At 42.8% G+C, this 13,611-nt stretch overlaps 1 protein-coding gene across 1 annotated transcript; it reads left to right on the forward strand.

Annotated features, from left to right (window-relative positions):
* Positions 1-5: 5 nt before the first annotated feature.
* lig4 (ligase IV, DNA, ATP-dependent) lies at positions 6-11,185 on the forward strand. Its single transcript, XM_039745926.1, has 2 exons — positions 6-101; positions 7,671-11,185. The coding sequence occupies exon 2, from the start codon at positions 7,689-7,691 to the stop codon at positions 10,398-10,400; it is 2,712 nt and encodes a 903-aa protein (XP_039601860.1). The 5' UTR covers positions 6-101; positions 7,671-7,688; the 3' UTR covers positions 10,401-11,185.
* The last annotated feature ends 2,426 nt before the right edge of the window (positions 11,186-13,611 follow it).

Consider the following 13,611-nt stretch of genomic DNA (forward strand, 5'->3'; position numbering starts at 1 on the left):
CAGACAGGAAGTGAGTTGTGATAGGTTGGACAAAAGTTACCTGTCTTCCGTAAACGCGCGTATCCAACGCGGAAGCAGACAGAAGGTTTTTGACCGAGAACGTAAGTGACTGGATCTTTACGGGGTTCATTTGCTATGCTTCCTTGCGGTCTAAAACTTTGCCCCTCACTGAGTGGCAGAGTAAGGGGTTTGTTGTATAAGTTTTTTTTATACTGGTTGTAGATTCAAGTGCAGGAGCTGCCCGAGCGACGGCGTCTTGATTTAAAAGTTCCTATAAGGTTAACTTTAGTCAAACACTTAAGCACTCAAATCACCTCCCGGCTTCTCCTCAAAGTTCTTATAGGCGCAATGTATCCGTTTTATGGCCCCATGGGGTAACAGTCCACAGTGTGTCCTGAATCTTGTTGTCAAGAGCATGACGTGTTCCGAGTACATATTAAATTAATAGTAGAACATACATTATCGTGGTTTGTTTATGTTAACCAAATTAATATTTTTTTAATTACGTTATACATGGAAATGTGCGAGCTCGGTACCTGTACGTAATTTAGTGAGGAACGCAGTAGAAGAAAAAAAAATAAGATTGGAACAGGAGATCAAGCTTAGTGAAGTGACAGTGCCAGAGCCGGACAATATTAGAGCATCGTTAATAAAATATTTAGGAACGCGCGCACCGGACACCGCTGGGGGGACCCTAACAACCTCTCCCGTAAAATTCGTCGAAATCGGATGATACTGAGTGGGCGCCGTTCAAGAAAATAAAAGTGCACGCGCTCTGTATACCAAGGGACTTGAATGTACATACTGTAGATAGATAGATACTTTATTAATCCCAAGGGGAAATTCACATAATCCAGCAGCAGTATACTGACACAAAAAACAATATTAAATTAAAGAGTAATAAAAATGCAAGTAAAAACAGACAATAACTTTGAATAATGTTAGCTTTGTGGAATTGAAGAGTCACATAGTGTGGGGTCTCCTCAGTCTGTCAGTGGAGCAGGATGGTGACAGCAGTCTGTCGCTGAAGCTGCTCCTCTGTCTGGAGATGATCCTGTTCAGTGAATGCAGTGGATTCTCCATGATTGACAGGAGTCTGCTCAGCGCCCGTCGCTCTGCCACGGATGTCAAACTGTCCAGCTCCGTGCCTACAATAAAGCCTGCCTTCCTCACCAATTTGTCCAGGCGTGAGGCGTCCCTCTTCTTTATGCTGCCTCCCCAGCACACCATCGCATAGAAGAGGGCACTCGCCACAACCGTCTGGTAGAACATCTGTAGCATCTTATTGCAGATGTTGAAGGACGCCAACCTTCTAAGGAAGTATAGTCGGCTATAACCTTTCTTACACAGAGCATCAGTATCATAGAAGGGCGCCATCTGTGCTACTTATAGGGATCTCGCTCCGCATACCAAGGGGGAACCATAACAACCGCCCCTCTAGTTCGTCGAAGCAGATGATACCTAGTGGGCACTGTTTAAGAAAGTAAAAGTGGACGAAAAGTACATAAAAAGTGTAAGGCAAGTACTAAGAGGCGTGCGCTCCTCAAAATCCGCTGTTGAATATACATAGAGGGGCACCGTTTGTGCTACTTATAGGAAGCTCGCTTTGGACACCAGGAGGGGAACCCTAACAACCTCCCCTCTAGATCATCGAAATCGGATGATACCTAGTGGGCGCCGTTGAAGAAAGTAAAAGTTCAGGCTCTCAGTATACCAAGGGGCGTGCGCTTCTCAAATCCACGCCTGAATATAATACGGGTAAAGGGGCACTGTTTATGCCACTGATGGGGGGCTAGGTCCGGACCACCGAGTGTACCTACCAGTTGTCGAGGTCTAATAATATTGACTACTCACAAAAGACAACGAGGGGCGGCGTTCGTCTACTCAGCCCAGGGATCCAAATGGGCTTCGACCGGCAACGCACATTGTTATGCCAGAGTTCCATTCAAATGGTAAAAACACGCAGCCTTTTTTTCTCTCATTTTATTCTATCTCAATACATCATCTTGAAATATGGATAATTATTTGTGCTGTAATGTAACACAATCCAATACGCTAAGTGTATTGCAGTGCATTGCAAATGAATATAGTGCATTTCATTTTAGGACGACTTTGTGAAAATGTAAGGGGACAAGCCCCTGAAACAAGCAGAAGCTGAAGAAGATCCTCAGCACCTGGTAATGTGTGAGAATCTCAGACTTCAAGCAGTCATTGCATGATAAGGGACATGTCACAAAGTCTTAAGTGTGATGGCTTTAATAGGCCTGCCATTGCTGTGTCCAAACATTATGGTGCCCTGAAATGCAGGGACCTTGTAGAAAAAGTGTGGTGTGACCAAAATCTCCTTCAATAAAAGTCTGCAAGGTGCACTTTAATCACATCTCAATTGTTTCATTTGAAATTTTAAACCTTGGGGTGGTGGTCTTTTGTTAAGTGAAAATCATCCGATTTAGATCAGCAGCCAATTGATCGCGGCATGTCTACACGTGTTAATAGTTGCATGTTGCTTAAAAGGAAACATAACCTTGTAAGTTCCCAATACATCCAGTCAAGACCCAGAGCTAACAGGTCAGTGAAGCATTCCAGCAGGACTTAAAAGGACAGCCATTGTTGAAGCAATTCGTGTTGACTCCGAAAAAAAGCAAAAATGGATAATTTGGCATTGCAGTCACTTTATACTCTAGGTTTACACTCACCTAAGGATTATTAGGAACACCACACTAATACGGTGTTTGACCCCCTTTCGCCTTCAGAACTGCCTTAATTCTACGTGGCATTGATTCAACAAGGTGCTGAAAGCATTCTTTAGAAATGTTGGCCCATATTGATAGGATAGCATCTTGCAGTTGATGGAGATTTGTGGGATGCACATCCAGGGCACGAAGCTCCCGTTCCACCACATCCCAAAGATGCTCTATTGGGTTGAGATCTGGTGACTGTGGGGGCCATTTTAGTACAGTGAACTCATTTTCATGTTCAAGAAACCAATTTGAAATGATTCGAGCTTTGTGACATGGTGCATTATCCTGCTGGAAGTAGCCATCAGAGGATGGGTACATGGTGGTCATGAAGGGATGGACATGGTCAGAAACAATGCTCAGGTAGCCCGTGGCATTTAAACGATGCCCAATTGGCACTAAGGGGCCTAAAGTGTGCCAAGAAAACATCCCCACACCATTACACCACCACCACCAGCCTGCACAGTGGTAACAAGGCATGATGGATCCATGTTCTCATTCTGTTTACGCCAAATTCTGACTCCACCATTTGAATGTCTCAACAGAAATCGAGACTCATCAGACCAGGCAACATTTTTCCAGTCTTCAACTGTCCAATTTTGGTGAGCTCGTGCAAATTGTAGCCTCTTTTTCCTATTTGTAGTGGAGATGAGTGGTACCCGGTGGGGTCTTCTGCTGTTGTAGCCCATCCGCCTCAAGGTTGTGCATGTTGTGGCTTCACAAATGCTTTGCTGCATACCTCGATTGTAACAAGTGGTTATTTCAGTCAAAGTTGCTCTTCTATCAGCTTGAATCAGTCGGCCCATTCTCCTCTGACCTCTAGTATCAACAAGGCATTTTCGCCCACAGGACTGCCGCATACTGGATGTTTTTCCCTTTTCACACCATTCTTTGTAAACCCTAGAAATGGTTGTGCGTGAAAATCCCAGTAACTGAGCAGATTGTGAAATACTCAGACCGGCCCGTCTGGCACCAACAACCATGCCACGCTCAAAATTGCTTAAATCCCCTTTCTTTCCCATTCTGACATTCAGTTTGGAGTTGAGGAGATTGTCTTGACCAGGACCACACCCCTAAATGCAGTGAAGCAACTGCCATGTGATTGGTTGATTAGATAATTGCATTAATGAGAAATTGAACAGGTGTTCCTAATAATCCTTTAGGTGAGTGTATAAAGTTGTTATTGCCACGTGTAGAGTACTGTGAAATTCTTACTTGCATCTGTTGACTTTCAGACTTTCAGTGCCAATATTTTATGCTCCTGATAAAGATTTTTTATTGTAATAATTTAATAAAAGCTTCCAGAAACTAACATTAAAAACTGCTTATTTGTGCACTGACTCGAATGTATTTTGCAATGATTTCATTTATGAGTGTTTAATAATAAGTAACACTAAACATACAGTACATTTCTTTTATGGAGATTTCCTATCATGGGAATATTGTATTGTCATGTCATTTTGTAACTTGTATAAGACAATGAGATGACAATGATAAAGAATTGAGGTACCAGCCTGGACATCCCTTATAATTGGTTTGTTAAAAAAAAAATATATATACAATATATATGTATAAAATCCAACGTCTGTCTGTATGTCTGTCCGCGTTTTACAAGAGTACTACTTAACGGATTTAGATTTTTTTTTGTATATAATTTGCTTGAACGTTCCAGTTGATTTTCTCTCATCGTGCTAAGTATCATAGTTCACTTGCAGGAGCAATTTATTCTCACTAATCCGAGACAGAGGCTCTGGGTAGAGTAAAGGGGGAAGTGGATGAGGCCCTCCTCACTCACACACCAGCCACCGTTCGAATCAGTTTACCTCTGGCCACGTTTTGAAGCGTACCTTGCGTCCACTTAGCTAGCCATAACTGTTTATTGATTTTTAAAGTTTGTCCTGTTTCACTACTACACAGGCGGAGCTGTGGGGAACAGCTAGTATATAATATGAATATATATATATATAATCCATCGTCGGTTTTTCTGTCTGCTTTTCACAAGAGAACTACTTAACGGATTTTGATTGTTTTTTTTTCTATAATTTGCTTGAACATTCCAGTTGATTTTGCAACCTCTCTTATTGCGCTAAGTATCATAGTTCACTTGCGGTATCGATTTATTTGCACAAATCCGAGAGGCACACAGCGGGCCCCTCCTCACTGACACGCCGGCCTCGGGGTGTACCAAACCTCTGCTTAGCTAGCGAACGTGAGAACTACTTAATGGATTTAGATCGTGTTTTTTTCTGTAATTTTTTTTAACATTCCAGTTGATTTTGCGACTTCTTTCATTGCGGTAAGTATCATAGCTCAGTTGCGGTACCAATTTATTTGCACGAATCCGAGAGACACATAGTGGGCCGTGGGTCCGTTTGGGGGCTTCTCACTCACGTGCCAGCCTCAGGGTGTACCTTACCTCTGCTTAGCTAGCAAACAAGGGAACTACTTAATAGATTTAGATTGAGTTTTTCTCTATAATTTGCTTGAACATTCCCATTGATTTTGCGACTTCTCTCATCACATTAAGAATCACAGTTCACTTGCAGGAGCAATACATTCGTGCTAACCTGAGACAGAGGCTGCAGGCTGAGGGGAGGGGGAAGCATGACAACAGGAGTGGGAAGCCGGGCAGAACCCTCCTCACTGTCCTGTTTCACTACTACTCAGGTGGTCCATGGGGGATGGCTTCTTTTTCTTTTGGCTGCTCCCATTAGGGGTTGCCACAGTGAATCATCTTCTTCCATATCTCTCTGTCCTCTGCATCTTGTTCTGTTACACTCATCGCCTGCATGTCATCTCTCACCACATCCATAAACCTTTGTTTAGGTCTTCCTTTGTTCCTGTTGCCTAGCAGCTCTATCCTTAGCATCCTTGTCCCAATATATCCAGCATCTCTCCTCTGCACATGTCCAAACCAACGCAATCTCGCCTTTCTGACTTTGTCTCCCAACCGTCCAACTTGAGCTGACCCTCTAATGTACTCATTTCTCCCAGTGCAAAGCTTAGCATCTTTAACTCTGCCAGCTCTCTCCTGCTTTCTGGTCAGTGCCACCGTCTCCAGCCCATATAACATAGCTGGTCTCACTACTGTCCTGTAGACCTTTCCTTTACTCTTGCTGATATCCGTCTGTCACAAATCACTCCTGACACTCTTCTCCACCCACTCCTCCCTGTCTGCACTCTCTTCTTCAGTTCCTTTCCACACTCCTCATTACTCTCTAATGTTGATCCCAAGTATTTAAACTCATCCCCCTTCTCCAACTCTACTCCCTCATCGTCACCATTCCACTGACCTCCCTCTCATTCACACATGTATTCTGTCTTGGTGGTCCTACTGACCTTCATTCCTCTCCTCTCATATCTCCACCTCTCCAGGGTCTCCTAAACCTACTCACTACTATCGCTACAGATCACTATGTCATCAGCAAACATCACAGTCCACAGGGACTCCTGTCTAATCTCGTCTGTCCACCTGTCCATCACCATTGCAAATAAGAAAGGGCTCAGAGTCGATCCCTGATGTAATCCCACCTCCATCACTCCTACCGCAGACCTCACCACGGTCATACTTCCCTCATACATATCCTGTATCACTCTTATGTACTTCTCTGCCACTCCCGACTTCCTCATTCAATACCACAGCTCCTCTTAGTCACCCTGTCATTTGCTTTCTCCAGGTCCATAAAGACGCAATGCAACTCCTTCTGGCCTTCTCAATACTTCTCCATCAACATCCTCAGAGCAGACATCACATCTGTGGTGCTCTTTCTTGGCATGAAACCATCCTGCTGCTCACTAACCATCACCTCACTTCTTAACCGAGCTTCCACTACTCTTTCCCATAACTTCATGCTGTGGGTCATCAGTTTTATTCCCCTGTAGTTACTACAATCCATGCACATCTCTCTTATTCTTAAATATTGGCAGCAGTGCACTTCTAGTATATATAAATATTTATATTAATCTAATATAAATTTACATATTATAAAATTCTATAATTATAATGGGGCAGCACGGTGGCGCAGTGGGTAGCGCTGCTGCCCTCGCAGGTAGGAGACCTGGGTTCGCTTCCTGAGTCCTCCCTGCGTGGAGTTTGCATATTCTCCCCGTGTCTGCGTGGGTTTTCTCCCACAGTCCAAAGACATGCAGGTTAGGTGCATTAGCGATCCTGAATTGTCCCTAGTGTGTGCTTGGTGTGTGTGTGTGCCCCTGCGGTGGGCTGGCTCCCTGCCCAGTGTTTGCTTCCTGCCTTGCGCCCTGTGTTGCCTGGGATTGGCTCCAGCAGACCCCCGTGACCCTGTAGTTAGGATATCGTAGGTTGGATGATGGATGGATGGATGGATATATTATAATTGTGGAGACATCTTTACAGAGGCGAGTGCACAACAGAACTGGCAAAGATGACGGAGCATATGGTTTTGAGTCCTTCCAGCATTGATGGACACTGGAAGAGGTGTTAGAAGCATTATAGTCATCAGTCATTCAGTCTGCGGAGGGAGGAAGAGTCAACATTAATTAACATAGAATAAGTAAGGTCCGATGGCCAGGGTGGACAGAAAAAAAACTCCAGATGGCTGGAGAAAAAAAATAAAATCTGTAGGGATTCCAGACAATGAGACCGCCCAGTCCCCTCTGGGCATGATGAACAAACTCACCTGCACACCAAACATGTTAGGGTCAATTTAACAGTTAACCTAACCTGTATGTTTTTGGACAGTGGGAGGAAATCGGAGTACCCAGAGGAAACCCACACAAATCATACAAACTCCATGTAGGGAGGAGCCAGGGAGTGAACCCTGATCTCCTTACTGCACTACCACTGCGCCTCCACCATTGTATTATGAAACTTGAATTGCAGTATGAATCTTAGGTTAAGTGTACCGCCTCATGCCTAAGTCAAAATCTTACATGTGAGTTTCTTTTTACTTCCAGGTACGAAACATTGTAAGGATGGCTACAACGATGCCTTCCGTTGCTTCTCAGGTTCCCTTTGCACATTTGTGTTCAACGTTAGAAAAAATACAAAAGACAAAGACTCGGCCCGAGAAAGCAAAACATTTGAAGGATTTTTTGGACTCCTGGAGAAAGTTTCACAGCGCGCTTCATAAAAATGACCCCAACACGACAGATTCGTTCTATCCTGCAATGCGCCTGATCCTCCCCCAGCTGGAGCGAGAGAGAATGGCATATGGGATAAAGGAAAACATGCTCGCCAAGCTGTATATCGACGTTTTATGTTTGTCAAAAGATGGTGAGGATGCAAACAAGCTTCTCAACTACCGAGCTCCTAGCACCTCCCAGGGAGAGGCAGGGGATTTTGCCGTTGTGGCTTATTTTGTCCTAAAGAAGCGATGCACAAATCAGGGGTGTCTTTCCATCCAGGAAGTCAATAACTTCCTGGATTCGGTGGCCAGCAATAATGCTGCTAAAAGGAAAGACTTGGTGAGGAAGAGTCTACAGGACTTGATAACAAAAACCTCGGCTTTGGAGCAAAAATGGCTGATTCGCATGATCCTGAAAGACATGAAACTGGGCTACAGCAAAGAAACCGTGCTGAACATTTTTCATCCAGACGCTGTGGAACTCCACAACGTTACCACAGATCTGGAAAAGGTATGCCGGCAACTTCACGACCCAAAAGTTTGCCTGTCGGACGTTTCCATTGCTTTGTTTTGTGCCTTTAAGCCCATGTTGGCCGCGATCGCAGACATCCATCAGATTGAAAAGCAAATGAACAACCTGCCCTTCTATATTCAGACAAAATTAGATGGAGAGCGCATGCAGTTGCACAAAGATGGAGACGTGTACAAGTATTACTCTCGCAACGGGTATGACTATACCCAGCAGTTTGGTGCGTCACCTTTAGAGGGATCCTTAACTCCATTTATTCACAATGTTTTCAAAAGCAATATTGTAAACTGCATACTGGATGGGGAGATGATGGCTTACAACCCTACCACCGAGACCTTCATGCAGAAAGGCAGCAAGTTTGACATTAAACGCATGGTGGAGGATTCTGAATTGCAGACTTGCTTCTGTGTATTTGATGTGCTGCTGGTCAATGACCAGAAACTCGGGCACGAGGTGCTTCGTAAAAGACACGAGATTCTCGATAGTGTCTTTGCTCCCGTGCAGGGCAGGATTCACATTGTCCCCAAAATGGAGGCAAGGACGAAACAGGAAGTGGTGAATTTTCTGAATGAAGCAATTGACAACAGGGAGGAAGGAATCATGGTAAAGGATCCCATGTCTATTTACAAGCCGGATAAACGTGGGGAGGGTTGGTTAAAGATAAAGCCAGAATACGTAGACGGTCTCATGGATGAACTGGACATCCTAATCGTTGGGGGTTATTGGGGAAAGGGACTACGGGGTGGAATGATGTCCCATTTTTTATGCGCAGTTGCTGAAACTCCACCGCCAGGAGAAAAGCCCAAAGTCTTCCACTCGCTGTGCAGAATTGGATCGGGGTATACAATGAAGGAGTTGTACGACCTCGGCCTAAAGCTGGCGAATCACTGGAAGCCGTATCGCAAAAAAGATCCTCCAATTTCTATTTTGTGTGCTTCTGAAAGACCAGAGGCATACATCGAACCGTGTCATTCGGTGATTGTCCAGGTCAAGGCTGCGGAAATTGTTGACAGCGACATGTACAAAACCGGATGCACGCTTCGCTTTCCAAGAATTGAAAAAATACGCAACGACAAGGAGTGGTATGAGTGTATGACCGTGAAAGATCTGGCCCATTTTCACTCGAAAGCTTCCGGAAAGCTAGCCTCCCGACATGTGAAACTGAATGAGGATGAGCCAGATAAGAAGAAAAGGAAAGTTGCCAAAACGAAGAAGGTCATCGATGTCATCGATCACTTCAAATCCCAAGACCTTTCAAATATCAGCAGAGTTTCCAATATATTTGAGGACGTGGAGTTCTGTATCATGAGTGGCAACTCAGAACATTCAAAGGCAGAGCTTGAAAAGGCCGTTGCCCAGTATGGCGGTATTGTGGTTCAGAACCCAGGGAAGGATACATACTGCATCATCGCTGGTATCGAGAACATGAGAGTCAAAAATGTTATCGCTTCAAAGGACTTTGACGTTGTCCAAGTCGAGTGGCTGTTAGAATGCATAAATGCAGAAAAATGTGTCCCGTGGCAGCCCTGTCACATGATTCACATGTCCCCTTCCACCAAGCAGCACTTTGCTAAGGAATATGATTGCTACGGTGATAGCTATCTTGTAGACACTGATGAAGATCAGCTGAAGGAGGTGTTTAAACGTATAAAGAAGACTGAGGAGAAGATGTCGTTGGAAGCCACAGCTGATCTGGAGCAGAGGTACGGCTGGGTGGATCGACCCAACAGCCTGTTTCGGCAGTGCAGAGTTTATCTGGACCAGTATGCTGAAATTGGGAACCGAGGAAGTCAAATTCACGGATCCAGCTTGAAAATAAGAGCTTTGGAACTCCGATTTCATGGTGCAGAAGTGCTGTCCGAGCTCTTGGAAGGAGTTTCACATGTAATCGTCAAAGATGAAGCTCGCATCCAGGAGCTGAAAGGCATCAGGCGAGCGTTTGAAAAGAAGTTTAAGATTGTTCTGGAATCATGGGTAACTGAGTCTATCAATGCAGGCTATCTGATGAATGAGAATGATTACCTTGTATAAAGATCATGAGCTGAGTGGTAAATATTTATGAAGATTTTAAAGAATTTTTATTATTTTTAACATATATATTACTGCAATTAAATATATTTTAAATATAATTGTTCAGAGCTATATCTGTCTTTGAAAAATGGATGCATCCTATGTACTTCAATTAATATAGCGCTCTCCTTAATGTTTGGTACAAACACATTTTTCCTTCATCTTTTATTCTCATAGCTATTTGCATTTTTTATTCTGTTACTTATAGGGATGCTGCTTCTGTCTGAATTTTCAATTTGTGTGCCTTTAAAGGTAATTATTCTCCTTTGAGTCAATCTCGGTTGTGTCTCCTCATGATAACACTAGTTTTTAGCGGTTGTGTCTTAGCTTACTTTCGTCTTTCTCTTTAACCACGTCTTCTGTTTTGCACTTTCCTGCTGCAAACAAATTTCTCTTTGGGCTGGTCAAGTGTACCTAACCTGCAGTATATATGGAAAGCGTTCTAGTCCAAATTCATACTTTTTCAGTTCAGCCTCATTCTGAAAATTATTATTTCGTAGTCGCTACATTACATGTTTATGGCAATAGAAGACAGCTAACAGTGCAGTGCCCTCCAGAATGTTTGGGACAAAGACACGTTTTTCATTTATTCATCACTCCTCTGCCGCATCTCTCTATACAGTGAGACCTTGAGATACGAGTTTAATTTGTTCGGTGAACGAGCTTGTATGCTTATATCTCAAATCAATTTTCACCATTGAAATTAATTGAAATTAGATTAATTCATGCCAGCCCCCAAAAAAAACACCCAAATTTTTTGTTAAATGTTTTCAACATAAGAAAAATGTATTTATAACGAACAAATATTGTATACAAAGTAAAACCTAATACTTTAAAGAGAATCTAAAGAAATAAATAGATGTTGGCGAAGCCGATTAGCGTATTGTAATGTTTTTTTTCCTTTCACTTCACTTTTGCTTAACTTAATTTTCTTCTTCACTAGTTTTTTTCTTTTTTTGCCACACTTTCGTCACTTTCATTCGCAGAGCGTTTCAATAGAAACCTGTCCAAGGAGCTTTGTTTAGTCCTCCCCTTTACAGTAATCCCTTGGTATATCGCACTCGACTTTCGCGGCTTCACTCTATCGCGGATTTTATATGTAAGCATATCTAAATATATAACATGGATTTTTCACTGCTTCGCAGGTTCTGCGGACAATGGGTCTTTTTACTTCCTGTACATACTTCCTCAGTTGGTTTGCCCAGTTGATTTCATACAAGGGACGCTATTGGCGGATGGCTGAGAAGCTAACCAATCAGAGCACGCAGTTAAGTTCCTGTGTGCTGAATGGCTCAGCGACGGAGCGCTGAATTCGATTCCTCGGCGTTAACCAGGAAGTCTCGTCTCGCTCATTCAGCATCAACGTGTTTCGCTGTGTAAAGAGTTAACTGTTGTGCTCTTTTGCGTTTATCTTTGTGCGTAGTCAAGCCTTTCATTATGGCTCCAAAACAATCTGCTCCTGCTGCTGCTTCAGGGGCCGTGCCCAAGCTGTAGGACGCCATTACGGCATCAATGAGGCTACGATTCTTTTTATTTAAAAAGTAGGAAAGGAATATAAGATCTACGGCCGCAGTGTCCTTTTAACCAGGGTGCAAAACGAGTTGTAAGTGGATGTAATAAGACAGTAGTCTGGATGGAATCTCCTTTAGGGATTTGGATTGAAGAAGAACAACGGCGGTGCTGCACAGTAACCTGAAGTGGCTCCTTTAGAAGAGCTGTAACGCTCTCCTTTGTTGTGCAGTAAAACTAAACTCATCGTTATCAGACAAGTCGTCGTGTCATTGTTGGTGAGTAACCATAATTAATTTTCCACTTATAGTACTTATTACATGTACATACGTTTAGTGTCACTGTACACACATTTACTGTATACAATTTTTCTTGCATTGTACGTATTTATTGCTGGTGGCCTGTCTATCATAATGGCTGTAACATGTGTGATATCGGAGACACTCAATATCTTTAAAATAACATTTAGGTTTTATTGTATATAAACAGTGTGTTTACATACATAATTTCAATGAATCTTACCTAATATCTAAGAGAATACAAAGGGTTTATGCTATATAACTGTGCGGGAATATTTATAAACAGTGTGGGAGAGTTTATAAGGGCTTAAAATATATAAAAATAACCATAAAAACATATGGTTTCTACTTTGAGGATTTTCACCTATCGCAGAGGTTCTGGAACGCAACCCCCGTGATCGAGTAGGAATTACTGTATAATGTTTCTGAAATGAGTTAGGCAAGTGTCATTAAATAGCACTGCTGCGTGATCAGTTGCAGTTTTTTCAGGGTGTTTCTTTTCTTTAAAGTTCCCACATTGCAAACACTTCCTTTATCTCACTTTAAGAGATAACCTCCTCCACGATACCTATCTCCTGCAGAACCTCCGTATGTTGCTGCATCTGTAGTTCTGTCAAATCCTCTGTTGTCAGTTCCTCGGAACGTGTGGTAACAAGCTCTTTGGCTCATAACTCAAGGCAAAAAATCGACCTAGTGACGGCTCGTATCTCAAAAAACTCGTACGTTGGGGCACTTGTATCTCAAGGTACCACTGTATATATGTAAAGTCCAATGTCTGTCTATCCGCTTTTCACGAGAGAACTACTTAACAGATGTAGATCTGTTTTTTTTTCTATAATTTGCTTAAATATTCTGGTTAATATTGTGACTTCTATCATCACACTAAATATCATAGTTCAATTGCGGTACTGATTTATTTGCGCGAATCCGAGAGACAAGCAGTGGGCTGAGGCACTCACGCAGCAGCCTCAGGATGTATCTTAAATACGCTTAGCTAGCGAATGAGAGAACTATTTATTAGATTTAGATCAGGCTTTTTTCTACAATTTGCTTAAACATTCCAGTTGATTTTGCAACTTCTCTCATCACACTTAGAATCATATTTCGCTTGCAGCAGTGATATATTCGTATGAGAGGCAGGCAACCTTAGGGGTGTGCAGGGCCTATACGGCTGACCAACCCCATGTGGAGCTGGTTATGTCAAACGCTGTTACCGGGATGTGTAGGCTGTATAAACTTGTGTGCGAATTTAATAAAAATAATGTTAACATACGCCGGAATTTCTTATTACAGTATTCAGCTAAATTTTTTCAATTTAACACACGGACTGTATCAAAATATAACAATATGATCTATTAAAAAAG

The sequence above is a fragment of the Polypterus senegalus genome, chromosome 2, assembly GCF_016835505.1.
Source record: "Polypterus senegalus isolate Bchr_013 chromosome 2, ASM1683550v1, whole genome shotgun sequence".
Lineage (NCBI taxonomy): Eukaryota > Metazoa > Chordata > Cladistia > Polypteriformes > Polypteridae > Polypterus > Polypterus senegalus.

Bases quoted from the DNA above. Each gene is read 5' to 3' on its own strand.
- lig4 (XM_039745926.1), top strand. From the start codon at position 7,689: ATGGCTACAACGATGCCTTCCGTTGCTTCTCAGGTTCCCTTTGCACAT.